This window comes from Pseudomassariella vexata (assembly GCF_002105095.1).
Source record: "Pseudomassariella vexata strain CBS 129021 chromosome Unknown BCR38scaffold_3, whole genome shotgun sequence".
NCBI lineage: Eukaryota > Fungi > Ascomycota > Sordariomycetes > Amphisphaeriales > Pseudomassariaceae > Pseudomassariella > Pseudomassariella vexata.
In genome coordinates this window covers 3,238,314-3,252,758 of record NW_024467958.1, presented here as the reverse complement: position 1 = coordinate 3,252,758, position 14,445 = coordinate 3,238,314, and the positions used below count along the sequence as shown (strand labels likewise).

The 14,445-nt window shown below is 49.3% G+C and overlaps 5 protein-coding genes across 5 annotated transcripts; 3 read left to right on the top strand and 2 right to left on the bottom strand.

Annotated features, from left to right (window-relative positions):
• Positions 1–29: 29 nt before the first annotated feature.
• Positions 30–871, bottom strand: BCR38DRAFT_508513 (exonuclease; the record flags this gene model as incomplete). The annotated part of the gene is made up of 2 exons (XM_040864976.1): positions 30–559; positions 589–871. 2 exons carry the CDS (start codon positions 869–871, stop codon positions 30–32), a joined length of 813 nt encoding a protein of 270 aa, XP_040719351.1.
• A 2,509-nt stretch (positions 872–3,380) lies between these two features.
• BCR38DRAFT_455837 (putative MFS transporter) lies at positions 3,381–5,414 on the top strand (the record flags this gene model as incomplete). The annotated part of the gene is made up of 7 exons (XM_040861842.1): positions 3,381–3,439; positions 3,503–3,552; positions 3,613–3,683; positions 3,739–3,984; positions 4,055–4,223; positions 4,279–4,766; positions 4,845–5,414. 7 exons carry the CDS (start codon positions 3,381–3,383, stop codon positions 5,412–5,414), a joined length of 1,653 nt encoding a protein of 550 aa, XP_040719350.1.
• Positions 5,415–7,021: 1,607 nt separating this feature from the next.
• On the top strand, positions 7,022–8,493 carry BCR38DRAFT_508503 (S-adenosyl-L-methionine-dependent methyltransferase). Its single transcript, XM_040864975.1, has 5 exons — positions 7,022–7,293; positions 7,354–7,435; positions 7,508–7,695; positions 7,796–7,987; positions 8,052–8,493. Exons 1-5 carry the CDS (start codon positions 7,052–7,054, stop codon positions 8,167–8,169), a joined length of 822 nt encoding a protein of 273 aa, XP_040719349.1. The 5' UTR covers positions 7,022–7,051; the 3' UTR covers positions 8,170–8,493.
• Positions 8,494–8,839: 346 nt separating this feature from the next.
• On the top strand, positions 8,840–10,988 carry BCR38DRAFT_425174 (P-loop containing nucleoside triphosphate hydrolase protein). The gene has a single exon (XM_040859704.1). The coding sequence runs from the start codon at positions 8,999–9,001 to the stop codon at positions 10,661–10,663; it is 1,665 nt and encodes a 554-aa protein (XP_040719348.1). The 5' UTR covers positions 8,840–8,998; the 3' UTR covers positions 10,664–10,988.
• A 960-nt stretch (positions 10,989–11,948) lies between these two features.
• BCR38DRAFT_521964 (MFS transporter) lies at positions 11,949–14,148 on the bottom strand. Its single transcript, XM_040865211.1, has 5 exons — positions 13,773–14,148; positions 13,584–13,712; positions 13,499–13,531; positions 12,568–13,439; positions 11,949–12,514 (listed from the first exon to the last, which is right to left on the bottom strand). Exons 1-5 carry the CDS (start codon positions 14,080–14,082, stop codon positions 12,263–12,265), a joined length of 1,596 nt encoding a protein of 531 aa, XP_040719347.1. The 5' UTR covers positions 14,083–14,148; the 3' UTR covers positions 11,949–12,262.
• Positions 14,149–14,445: the final 297 nt, after the last annotated feature.

The following is a 14,445-nucleotide window of genomic DNA, read 5'->3' as shown; positions in this document are numbered from 1 at the left end:
GAATTCTATGCGACTGGGAATCCAGCATCTCAGCGCATTTCATTCCATCCCACCGGCGCCAAGGCCATGTGCTGCCCCTGCCCATTGAACATCACCCCCTGCGACAGAGCCACTCGCTCATTTGTCGCAACCCGAACGCGCTCTCTCCACGCGACCGTAAGTTTCCGGTCATAGATTGACCACAGTCGGGGCAGGAACTTGACATCGTTGGTACAGTACTTCAGGATCTCCTCCGACAAGGGCCGCTGACTGAACACCTCGTACGAACCACCCAGCTGCGGATCAAACAACATCTTGCCTCTGCTCTTGCCCTGAGTGAAAGCCTTTTTCTCGGTGTAATTCAAGTTGGCATCTTTCTCGATGCACTTCGCCAAAGCTGTGACGTATCGTCGTCCAAAGGCCCGCGTGGCGAGCTCCATGAGCTGGAGGTCTTGGATGCCAGATAGACGGACGCCATAGTGGCTGAAGAGGGTATCCGAGTCTCTGCGCACATCGAAGAAGACCTTGGGGATGGTGCCGGATTCTAAGATGTCTTTGAGTGAGAGGCCGATCTTGTCTCCTACTGTGGTGAAGGCTTTGCCTTGGAACGTGTGGATGTCGATGAGGTGCGTCTTGTTGGTGGATGAATGAGAAGTTGCATGATCGAGATAGTGCCGTGGCGGGAAAGATTGGCGCCTTCGAGATCGACGTATAGTGATGGTGGATTGGTTGGGAGACCTTCGAGACTGTTGAGGACTTCCGTGAGGGCTTCCTCTGTGTCGATGAAGCCCGAGGCTGGTTTGGCTTCGACATTGACTTTATTGAGGGAATTCGTCAAGGCGCTCACCTTGCGGTCAATGAGCGAACTAAGGGGGGCGGTGGGAGTTGCCATTGTCTCTTCTGGTTTTTTGATGTGGATGATGGGACAAGAAAATGAATAATGTTTTGGCGTGATAACGGCAATGAAGGTGCGATTCAATTATTGCGTCCTCCGAACGTGCAATTTGGATTGAAGTTGAGCACTCCAGTTCTCATTGCAGTAACAGAGAACGACCTGAAGGAACTTATAAACATATGACCCATTCGCAATATATTGATCAAGATTCGTTACACGAGGAACAACTCTTTATTGTCACATTCCGTGTGAATTGATCCCTCGACTATTATACGAGATATCGGTTATGATGCTGGTCGTACTGTTTCAAAGTGCCCGATAGTCTCTACAAAAACATCCAATGTGATAGGCGTTATGTAAGAAAAATGGCCAGCACTAGGGGTCTTGGGTGCAAGAAACAAGATTCACAGCATCATCTGCTTGACCCAAGCAAGCAAACTATGTGTGTAGCCGATGGGGACCCTCACATCCCGCCTCAAACGAACAAACCCCAATTGATGTTTGTTAGTCCTAACGATGCATTGACTGTGGGAGGCCCACGATGTTGGAAAGAGAAATCTCACTTGGGCTCCTGCGTACAGATGAATCAGCTCAACGTCGATAAAGTCATATTTCACTATAACCAGTATGGCTTATCTGACAAACGGCTTTAGAATCGACCCGAGTAACACTCATATTTCTCACCGCCATATCCGTTCCCGGTTCCCGCCTTGTTGCATTCAAACGAGCCGTGATGATGTAGATGGAAGTCGTGAGGTCTTGGTACTTGTCAGAGAACAGAATGCCATAGGCACCAGTGGGTGTCAGGACACTGAACGCAAGACACCGGTGGGGCGCCGGAGGGGTGTTTCGGACAAAAGACTCCCGAGTCATGATTACAATCTATGTGAAGCTTTGGGATGACGAGAGTCAAGATCCTTGGCATCGCCGACCCTGCTGTTATGCCGGGTCCAAGCGGCGGCCTAGCTATCTATATAAGGACCATCTCGAAGTAGGATATGGAAGGAGCAGAGATCAATGCATCACCGTGGGCACCCCTACCTGAGACCGCCAGTGACCACCCGGTGCTACGTAGGAGGGACGCCCGTTACTCCCCATCACTCTGTACTATTGCCTTCGGCCTAGCCGTACCCTGACAGTACTGACGATTACAGCGAAATGCCCTGTCCATGGGTATCAGCGGTGTTCGGCGGCATTCTGCACATTTAAAGACGCCCATTCAAAATTCCCCGGCTGCTGATATTAGAACCCATGAAAGTTGGGTTGTATCAACATCATTGAGCAAGCTATCACTACGAACCTACATAACTCTGAATGGCCACGAGGGACGGCGATAGGGCTTGACGACCGAGACATCCTACTGGATATCGTAACCGTTACCCAATGAAAAGAGAAACTCAATGCCAGGATGGCTCCGAATCGTGCAGTGTGATAGACCATTAGGATTATTTTTGACAGTCTTAATAATTAGTTTACGAGTTGCAGTCGGGGTCTCGTATTTCTGGTACGGCCAATGAGACCTGAAATCCAAGATCGTGATCATTTCCTGACCGTCCAGATTGTACCATATTTTGCAATTTATAGCGACACTAGCGTTAACTCTTTATCAGCCTAAATTTGTTCCCTTCAGGCAAGCCAATTAGCGAGTTCTCTAAGCTTTGACACGGGATGCATGCAGCTACAATGATACTCAATTCTTTGGTATGCTGTAATTGACAAGGGATTAAATTACTTGCATTATCCCGGTAAGCATGCGAGGACCGTATCTGGCAGATTATCTCGAGGACCCTTGCTACAGGTACCGTGTGCTGGAAACTGGAAAAACACAGACGAACTTCATCACTTTTTCGACACTGCTGCCCCAAATTTCTTTCAGGTTGTTATGGGGCCAAACCTTTGCAATGGGCCTGAGAGCCACAGCAGTCAGTTAATAAGGCTCGTTCAAGTGACATGGTGAAGGGCCCGTGTTCTCACGCCATAATAACCTGACTCTGAGGGTCATATTTGCAGTATATTTAACCGTAGGTCGTACCCTTCGTAGGATTTGTTTCATTTCTACATTGCTAACAAGATATAGCTGTACACATCGTATCACGGAGCACTAGTCCAACCAGGCTACCGGGGACGTGCAAAACCTTTAGTATGCAGAAGTATGCAACAGTAGTACCGCTTATGATCTGAGACACTCACTGAAAAACGAAGCCTACTGGTCCGGATGCAAGACGACGCTGAAAAAAGAACTGCCGTTCTCAACTATTCTAGCCTGGGCGTTTCCAGACCCGCCTGCCTCGCGCCAAATCTGCGATGTACCCCATGCTCTAGACATTTGCCGGATATAGCGTGCATCAGGATGTAACCCAACCGAACCCTAGGCGCATCTACAAAACTGGCTTGAGTTGCTGTTGCTAAAGATCGATACGGTTTTCGACCCAAGATTTTCCGAAGAAATAAATTCTCGTTTCTTCCTGGTTTTACTGGAACTTGAAGTATTCAATTTGCCGTCAAGATGGAGACCGGTTCAGCAGCGACGCACCAGCCGGAACATAGCAGGCATCTAGTCCATAGGTAGGTTGTCTCCAATCCTTCACCACGCGGGGAACTCACTGCTCATATTTTGTCATCCAATAGTCATGCTCACGAAGGCGCGATCCCAGGGACGGTCGATCTCCGAGCTGCTGGTGAGAAATTCGCGTAGTTTGCTCAATCTTGCCAACTCTGACGAATCCGGCGTCGAACAGAGGGCGATGACACGGCGTACGGGCAGGCATTATATCCAGTGCCGGCGGAAGATCCCAATGATCCGTTACAAGTATGAAAGCGTCTTTGCAGAATGAAAAACACAACTGGGCTAATTGCTCGTTCAGTGGGTCCCGTTCAAGAAGTCGATGATCTTGGTCATTTGCTGCACCTACTCGTTCATAGGAAACTCGGCTCTCCTCGGACCGGCACCTTATATCACGCTCTTTTCGCAACAATTCGGGGTCACCCCTTCGCGGGCATCGGGGTTGATCTCATACCCAAACCTTGCATTTGGGTTCGGGTCTTTGTTTCTCGTGCCCATGTATCCCAAATTTGGACGGCGACCAGTTATGCTTGGATCCATGTTGCTTGTGAGTAGCCCCCTGGATTGAGATGGTGCACCAGAATGATGGTCAAGAGCCCAACTGAGTTTGAAACCAGTTCATTGCGGGTCTCATAGGCGCATCACAAGCCCATGACTACCGCGGACTCATGATAGCACGGGTATTCCACGCCTTTGGAGCCGGAATCTGTGAAGCGATCCCAGTGCAGCTGGTGAACGACATATTTTTCCTACATGAGCGCGGGAAGAGAATTGGCTACTATACCTGTATTTTTGCCATTGACAGCTTGGGCAACTCAACATGAATACTGACTGGAGACAGTTGCCTTGTGTCTGGGTACGATTGCCCCCTTGCCTGCGGCCCACATGCTTATCGAGCCCTACTCATGGCGTCTTTTCTTCTACATCATCCTCGCCTTCGCGTTAGCTCTCTTTGTCCTCGCACTTTTATTCGTCGAGGAGACATCCTACGATAGAAAGACGCATGTTGCGGCGAACCCATCGTTGCCAGATGAAGGCAGTGGGTCTGTTCGCAACGAAAAGCCCATCACGGAGTTGCAAGAGCAGACGACCCCCTCAGAACCGAGTGTCCCGCCTCGAAAGTCGTTTTTAGAGACTCTGCGCCCATGGGGAAGAGTCGACCATTCGGTGCCTTTCTTCATGACAATGGCCAGGTCATTCACGTACCTCCTGGTGCCCCAGGTGTTCTGGGTTATTACTTCGTTCGGTATATACATCGGCTTGGGAGCATTCGCGTTTAATTTTACGTTCCCTATCAAGATCACGGCTCCACCTTACAACTGGACAGAGGTATACTACCTTGCGGCCCTTCTCTCTCTCTCTCTCTCTCTCTATTAGGAACAATATTCTGAGCACATATTCCATCAGGAAAACTCCGGTCTAATCGCCCTCTCCTCCTTAATCGGTTTTCTTCTCGCCGTCCCCTTCACTTCGACATCGGATCGTCTAGCCACCTACTTCACCCGCCGCAAAAACGGCATCCGCGAAGCCGAAATGCGCCTCGGCGTCATGCTCCCCGCCGCCATCATTGCGCCCGCGGGACTTATCCTCTATGGGCTGACCGCCGAGCTGAATCTGCATTGGATGGGTTTCTTTGCTGGATCCGCCATAACCTCATGGGGTGCTTACTTCTATTTCAGTTTTGCCCTCGCCTACGCTGTGGACTCATATCAGGCCAATACCAGCGAAATGCTGATTGCAATGAATTTGGGGAAGCAGGCCATTAGCTTTGGGTTGTCGCTTGATTTGTTGAACTGGGTGTTGGAAAGGGGGTATGCGGTTGTTATTGCGGGGATATTTGGCTCGGTGCTTGTGGTGAATAATGTGTTTGTTATTGTGTTTATGGTTTTTGGGAAGAGAATTAGAAAGTTGATGGTAGGGACTTGGCTAGCGAAGTTGCATGGGCCGACCGGGGATCGGGAACCGCAGGTGGCTTGAGCTGGTGGTCATGGTTTTCGGTTGAAGGAGGCAATAGTTGCGTTTTCTATCTCAAGTTTGTCAAGGCCTGATGTTTCTGGGATGGTGTGTGTGGTGAGATTTAACTCCCAGCATACCACACGTTCTGTAGTATTCGGAGAATTGTGATTATAAAGTGGAGGGTAGATCTATGCAACTATATATCTTCTTTTCTGATGGAAAATTACATCGCGTACGGCAGATCGAATACCTAACCAGGAAACAACCTCCCTTTAAGACCCTCTATGTTCACCGATATACTCTAGGACATAGCTTACATACTATATATGAAGAAGTGTCCTGCTATAAAACCCCGTACAGATACCAATCCAATCAGGATCTTGTGTAGTGACAAGGGTATCCTTGTTACCTTCCGCCGCTAGTTAACTTCATGAAATCTCATAGAGAGCTCGTCAACTTTCCGCTTGGGCAATGCGGATAAACAATGTATGGCACTTACATATTTTCTATAGTAGGTTCCATCGTATAAAGCTTTGACGTGCCAACTACTGTGGCGAGCTTGGAATATTGAAGCATTGAGCTTCAAGACGCAACTTCATGACGAGGATATCTACTTAGGATTTCTGTTGGACCTTCAAGGCCGTCACACCGAATTGCCAGTTTGTGAGGCCATATGAGCACCACCCAGCGTACCACATCATTATTGCCTGTGGGGCAGACATCGTTCATTTCTAATTGCATAAGGCCCTTATGGCCACAGTACAGTCTTGGGAAGAAAAGGATCTATATAGATCAACACGCATCAATGCTATACAATTTGCACAAGTAGTCAAATAATTTCACTCAACTCTTGAGCAACCATACTGTCTGTCATTCATTGTGAGGATAGCAACCAACCTGTGCAGAGGCTGGACCGGTTGAGATGATTTCGATAGAACCTGGCCGTGGAAGCGCATAATTCGTAGCTATTACTGGGTATATGCGCTACTTGCTTCGAGGCCAATCGGAAATGAACCAACCCTGGAGCCATATGCACGTTCGATCCACCCTAGCTACCATGTCACCATGCCGCCCGCAATATATGCCCCGGGAATCCCACGTTGAGTGATATTTCGCAATTCTGTGTCTCGTATGTTCTTTCTCTCGTCAATTTCACATTCCTGTGGCCTGTCCACTGTCAACTCCAGTCATTATATGGCCGTTTTATCGAGAAAACGACATGTCTTCGGCCGGTCGCAATTCCTCAGTTAACTCTAGAGATTCTGGATCGGGTTCATCTGGATTGAGACATTCTTCCCAAGTACCTACGTAGGCAATTGCCAATCCCTGATCAAACGCGGGTCTCTAAACGAATTCGTGAAGGGGCGAGACACATGCAGATCCAGCATCAATTGAGGAGGACGGAAGGACATTCAATGGATACAGAATCGGAAGTGAGTATATGCCCATATTTCAGGCTCAGATTCCAGGCTTACTACGGTACAGAATATTATTTTCCGAATGACGGGGTAAGTCCAATAGCATCAAGTTCGATGTGGTAGCTGACCAATTCTCCAAGCCCGAGCAAGATCGATTAGGTACAAAAAGGTCAACTTAGCCGCGGTCGCCTCTCTTGCTAACAGTGTGCAGACTTTCAACACTACCTCTTGCTCCTCTTGATGAAGGGTGATCTCGCCTGGGCGCCAATTTCGGAGCCTGCTAATGTCTTGGACATTGGCACTGGCACAGGCATCTGGGCGGTTGAGTTTGCGGACAGCAATCCTAAATCGAATGTCATAGGCACCGACCTGAGTCTCATACAGCCTCAAAATATCCCACCGAACTGTCAGTTCTTTCGCGAAGACGCCGAGGAGAATTGGGTATTCGATTTCCCATTCGACTATATTCACTTGCGATTCATGTAAGTAAGCAGTAAATCTTGCCTCATCCTACTTTGTGGACCTACAAGGCTACTTTCTAGGACCTCGTGTTTTGACGACCCTAAAGGCATGGTGAAGAAGATCTTTGATCACCTCCGACCAGGTGGTTGGATCGAGTACCAGGTATGTGGAACTTCCAAAATCGTCATAGTCCCAGTTCGAACCAACACAAGTCACCAGGAGTTCTGCTTTGAGCAGATTGCCGTAGATGAAGCCAGCGAGCTTGCCATCCAAAACAACCCCCGAAGCTTCCGGGAATACATGCGGCGCCTTGTTAGAGGCGCTGCAAGCTTCGGTCGGGACATCGATCTTGCCCGCAAATACAAATACTGGATCATCGAAGCAGGCTTTGTTGATGTAGTCGAGAGACAAATTCTTGGCCCGTACGTCACGGCCCCTATCCGACCCTCTTTGCAAGGCCTAGTCCATGACATCCTCAGTAATCTAGATGTGAAGAAGCGGTGAACTGACGGCTTTGTGCAGGGTTAACCCGTGGGCAATAGACCCGAAAGACAATCAAATCGGAAGATACTCGCAAGCAAACTTCACGGAAACTACGTATAGTTCCGCTAAATTTCTCAAGGCGACAGGCATGACGGAGCCCGAGATAGAATACTTCCTGGATGGGGTCAGGAGGAATATCGCGGACACGAGCGTCCATTCATACGCACCCTGGTCAGTCAACACTAGTCGCTCTTGATTACTGTTGTGTTCTCCAGCACTGATTCCACATATGCAGGTATGTGATCTATGGGCGGAAACCGTACCAAGAGGATTTGGTCAACGCCAAAGCAGCAAAGGAACAGGATCCTGTTATCAAGCCAGATTACACATCGCGCGGCCCAGATTCCACCTGATCCTTACGGTAGGACTAATAGAGAAGAGTCTATACAGGAGTCGAAATTGTCTATATGGTCACAATGAAGAAGAAATCAGAGCGTTTTTCCTGTGGTATTATTGCCAAATATGCTTGTATGGTGGTACACCAGCAGCTCTGGTTATCGTTTGGCCCCCAAGACAATTGTGCTCGGCCACTGGAGTTACAAATCAGTCAGCTTGCCTTTCGGTATGTCGAAGCGTTGTTCAAATTGACACTATTTGACTCAATGCAAAATACAAGGTGAAATTCCTGTAGAGCACTCTACTTCGGAAGATGGCTTTATGCGAAAGGAAGATTGGGTGAATACATAAGAAAGGATACCTCTGATCTTGACAGGCCTTGTTACATCAACAACTATCTAGTTAATGTTTCGGGCCCGGCATGATACCTCTGTTCCCAAAAAGTATTTTCCTAGCTTTACGACCAACCTTTTCCTACGACGATACACCCCAGCCCATTCCCTGGCGGCCGTCGACCAAGGCAGCAGGATGGTGAGAACGGGCACGGAGTAATGCGATGTCGGACTAACCCATTTCGGCACTGAATTACCTCCCTCCTGTAGCATGCCAAGCACGATTTACAGCCACAGAGGAAGCTCGCGTAGCGCAGGCACCAGGACGGGACATGCCGGACCCAAACAAAACACGGTACGCGGACTGAGCTGAATGGTCTACTTTGATATTTAGGCAGCACCCTTGTACTGTAGATATGTTACACTTACGAGCCGGAAAACATAAAAAACGAGCTGTTCTAGGTTACAATCAAGTCTTCAAAGAAATTCTGTTTTGAAACATGATCAATCTACAATGGAGAGATTTCTCCTGGACAACGTAGCTCTGTACCAGACCCTGGTCAAGCGATTCAAGCCGTCGCCGGCTGTGAGCTACACAAGAGGCGGCGAGAGCACCGAGACGCCCAGTCCAGACATAGTTGTGAGCGTCAGGATACGGCCTCTTCTCGACGAAGGACTGACCTCGGGCTTCCCCTGCGCCGTGTTTCCGCGCGCCGATGAGACAGGCGTGGTCGACGTGCATGATCTCTACCACCATCCGAGGGGACGGCCCATCCTCAAGTCCTTCAATTACCAGGTGGACAGACTGTTCGGTCCTGAGGCGACCACACGGGAAATCTACGACAGACAAGTGGAAGACCTGGTCTCATTCGCGTGGAACGGAGGCATCGGGACGCTCTTCGCCTACGGCCAGACAGGCTCGGGGAAAACCACCACCATCAGCGGACTGGAGCAGCTCACGGTCACGTCGTTGATGCGCAGAGGGGAGGGAAAATCCGACAGACGAAAAGTCTACATGACCATTATCGAGTTAGCCGGGAACTTGGCCTACGACCTACTAAGCTCCCGCAAGCCCATCTCGATCCTCGAAGACTCATTCGGCGTCACGCAGCTAGTGGGCGCGGAGGAGCACCTCTTAGTCCAGGAGGGAGGAGACGATTCCGCGGCGGGCCTAATTGAGCGGGCGGCATCATTCCGGCGCACAGCACCTACGCTCAAAAATGACGTCTCGTCGCGTACTCACAGCATCTGTCTCCTCCGAATCAGCACCCCAGACCAACCGTCTGGTGGGAGTCACGGGACCAGCGACGGATTCCTCTACCTGATTGATCTTGCGGGCTCCGAAGCCGCCCGTGACGTGGCATCCCACGGTGCCGACCGGATGCGCGAAACGCGCGAAATTAATATTAGTTTGTCGGTTCTCAAGGATTGCATTCGTGGTAAGGCACAGGCCGACGCCCTTGCTTCTTCTGCATCTCAAGGTCCCAACTCCCAGCGGCAGAAGAAACCACCGCATGTGCCTTTCCGGCAGAGCACGCTGACCAAGGTCCTCAAACATGTCTTCGATCCTGTTGCCACCGCTGGCAAGACTAAGACGGTCGTTGTCGCCTGTGTGAACCCGAGTCTAGCCGATGTCGGCCCCAGCAAGAATACACTGCGCTATGCTGAAATGCTGCGTGTTTCCGTTCCTTTGTCAGTGAAAACGAAGGCGACTGGTAGCAGTAGCAACAGCGAAGGGGAAATCAACTCGATGGTGGTGGGAATGGCCCCACCACTTGTCACCAGCAGACCCTCGAGCCGTGACCCAGACCCTGCCGCCGTGGCGCTGCCTTGGCGAAAGCGTATACGCCCAGGCATGGTTATCAGTTGGAATCCTTCGTCGCCTAGCAACGATTCCGGTGCCATTGGTATACTGGACACCAGCAAGCAGCAGTTGGCCGTCGTACTCTGCCCCGAAGATGCCGTGGGCAGTAGACAGCCAGTGAACGAAGCCCATCGAAATGTGATCAGGCCTCAAGGCGGTCATAATGGATATCTATGTGCACAGGTGATGCCGGGGGCTGTGAGCGGAACCTACGAAGTGAACTTGTGGCAGCAGGTCATCGTTGACGTTGAGACGATGGAGAAAGAGGTTATTCTTGAGTATGATGGAACGAGGTACTACCACATTGCGGGCTAGATTTATAGAATTGAATTAGTGGAAAGATATATGGTATCTTTGGCAGGGTCGTGAGAGAGATGCAGCCAAGTAATTGGTTTTAAGGTAGGTAAAACACACAATGAGCAGGCGAGATCAATGACTCAGGGAAAATTAGAGCGGAACTAAGGCTATTACGCAGGCTTATGATACAATGATTAGTATTGTACAGTATCAAGCATTTATGATACTGGGATATAGTAAAAATTGGGGATCACACGCATATTTAGAACTCATCTGCGTTCGGTTACAGTTCAACCCCTATATCAATTCATCGATTGAAAGTTAGACTATATGGTAGGCCGAGTAAAATGTGTTATTTACACTAATGGTGTTCATAGCTCGTGTCCAAACCCACCAACCACCTTTCAACCGACCAAAACCATTCCGGAAACATATAATTAAACTCACTTCGTGAAATACCGTGATCCCATGCCCCTGTGCTTCGACACGAGGGCGAGATTTGCTCTTCTTTGTTTTTTCTCCCGGCCACAGTTAATGTGGATCCAGAAAAGTGCTATGGTAGGAAATTGTAACCACGCGGTGAAGTAGTTTCATGGGATGGTAGTGCAGTCAAGAAAGGGGAACGAAGGACAGGGGACAGGGGGCGTGTTGAAAGGTTCGACTGAGACTAGTGTCGGACCGCACCAGCCCTTTTCGTGGCTCTTTGGTGCACGACGGCTGATTTACAGTTTCTCAACTATAACAGCCACTTGACCGGACCTTCCAGTGTCTTTGGCCACGCCGATCAGCCGCACTATCAGCTCCGATACAGTAATTCGCTGTTTGACATGATTTCATGTACTTAGAAGGCACTCATGGCCCATTGCTCTCTTGATAATTATGGATTGTCCAGAGACAAATTCGATTCTATGCTTTGTCATGGCTTGCAATACTTCCGATAACTAGTATGAGAAATATTCAAATTGTGACCATACTGGATCCATAGTATCCGCTTGTTGCTTCAGATTGCCATAATAGTCTAGCTAGTCCATCTTTATGTGCCCACACGTCCAAGCTAATATTAATTTGACCACTTTCCAGAAAAGAGAATCAACTGACATATACGTGAGAAGGAAACTAAAAGGGAAACCCCGTAGAGATAAGGGTAACTTCGTAATGTATTGCGGGCAGATGACATAAGAGGAGAAATGCCGGATGAAGCGAAATGCACGGTGCATAGCAGAATCTAGCCCTAAAAATTCCCAAACTGAGTATCCCTGGTGTCTAGAGCTTTCTGGTCCAGTTCTTCTGTGTAGCCTTGTCTCTCAGTTGCATAGAGGTAGCATTGCATTGCCTTGAGAATATGTGTTTCTTCCCTGTCGGTCACCAATAGCTCGGGGGTTCAACTCATCACGAAGCCAATATCGACACCTAAGTATGCCATGCTCGAACAAAATAAGCTATCCACTGCATCATGAGCTGTGGTGACCAGAATGAAGAATTTCATGCGCAAATTCACATTCGATGATCACTGTGACCAAGACCGGGATAATCTCATCTCTCTTCGCTGTATCGAGCCAATTGTGTCACTAGATATATCAAGTAAATATCTCCCTCGTTTTTAATGATACATCTACTTCAGTAAATGTATCTGAAATTTAGATTCTCCCGATCCGTCATATCCAAGAACGCTGTGGCATCTAGATCTCTGCCCTCTAGACCTCCGACCATAACAGACTGGATCTTGTCGCGGCGCCGATTCTCGCGACTCATCATAATCCAGAATGTGACGATGATGCAGGCTTCGAGAAGATGCGACAAAATGATGGACCATATTCCCAATTCATAATGCGGAGCTTGATTGGACAAGTAGAAAAAGGGGCCGATGATCTGGAAGAGTGGTCAGTCAGAGAGCTTGGATGAGGTCGTGAAAAGGGTTATACATTTCCAATGCAATATCCAAGAAACAACACCGCATTTGTAACAACCTTCTTCGTATGTCCCGACGTATTGGCGACCTGCAACGAAAGAATCATGACAAACGCCGCATTATACGGCCCCGTTAGATAATACGACACAAGTCTCCCAGCCTGGTTCCCCGCATCTAGATACCGCAACCCAAAAGCCCCAGCAATGTTCGGACACAGGAATATGAGAATGAACAAGCACCGCTTGTTCTCACACCTGTCGTTGAGATATACGCAGACCAGAATACAGATCGCGATGAGCACCCCATACGGGACCTGCATTAACGTCGTGACGAGCGTGCTGAACCCAAAGCCCTTGATGATCAGCGTGCCGAAGTTGGATATGCCCCCATTGGGTACATTGCATACGATGCCCAGAACGAAGAAGAGATATAACTTGATATCCAGGAAGGCCTCGCGCACTTGATAGGCCTTGAGGTGCTTATTCTCGATACCAGTCTGGTTCTCCCGTAGTCGCTGGACCGCCATACGTTTCTCCGCTTTGGTCAGCGCCTTTGCGCTAACGGGCGAGTCCGGGAGAAAAAGAACTATCACGATTCCCCAAATGCAGCAGAGTGCACCAATAATGAGGAACTCGTATTTCCATGACGGGAGAAACCCCCTGATATTCCCGATGCCGTAGCCGAGGAGGCCGCCAAGGGCGATGCCCAAGCCGTTGGCCATGTACCATAGGCCCATGCGAACGGGCTGTTGCTTGCGTGTGTACCACATGCTGGTGATGAGCATGAATGACGGGTCGGAGCACGCTTCGGCGGCGCCAGCAAGGAAGCGGAGGGCCATGAGGCTGGCGAAGCTGTGGGCTGCTGCTTGGAGCATGAGGAAGAAGCCTGGAATGGGTTAGCTCATAAGTTACGATAAACTTCAGGGAGGTGTGGCTGGCTCCTACCCCACATGAAGATGTTAATGCCCAGGTACTTCCCTATGGACAAATTAGCAGATATGTGGCATCTGGGCGACGTGTGAGGATGTACCAATAGGAAACTTTTGCATGAGGAAGTTTGTGGGGAATGCCCAGAACAGGAACCCGAAGTAAAACATGGAACTCAGCCAGTTGTACTCGGCCCCTTTCAAGTGAAGATCCTCTCGTATACCAAAGATTGCTGCGTTCAGTCAATTACGTCGCTATTGCCATATTCTGACTCAATAAAACCTCATCATACCAGCATATGAGAGCGTGGTCTTATCGATGTAGAAGAACGCATAGCAAACAGCAAGGTAAGGTAGGATCATGAAATCAATCTTCCGCACAAGCCGACGCTCTTCCACTGGATCTCGTGGTCCGTGGATCTGGCCCGGGTGGTCGAACAAAGCCATAGCGACGTCTACATCGCGGCTCAGCGGGCCATCAAACTTGACCGGCGCATCTTCGACATGTGTGGTAGATACTGGGGGAATATCTGCATCTTTTGAAATCGAAATCGAACTGTCTAGGTCGGGACCTGAAGAAATGTCTGTAGCTGCTTTGGCCATTGTGCAAAGAATTCCTCCAAGTTCGTGATATAATTCCGAGCGTTATTACCCAGAAAGAGAATGTGTCGGCAAGATAAGTTCCAGTGAATTGTAGCGAACGGTCGGCTGTCCTACGGGTTATCTATATCCGCACCTTGTCCGACTGTCCGTCGGACAACTTCCCGACGAAATGACGTCCGGATGTGGACTCCATGTAACACCCCAACAGCATATTGGTGTGATCAATGCCCACCCCGCGTTCAAGAAACGTGGTTGTGTGGGGTATAGGCCGCTAGCCAGAGCTTATACGGTACTTTTGTAACTATACTTTGTGTGTTGCCCAGTCATCCGCAGAGCTTACCAAATTGTGGATCTTCTATCATC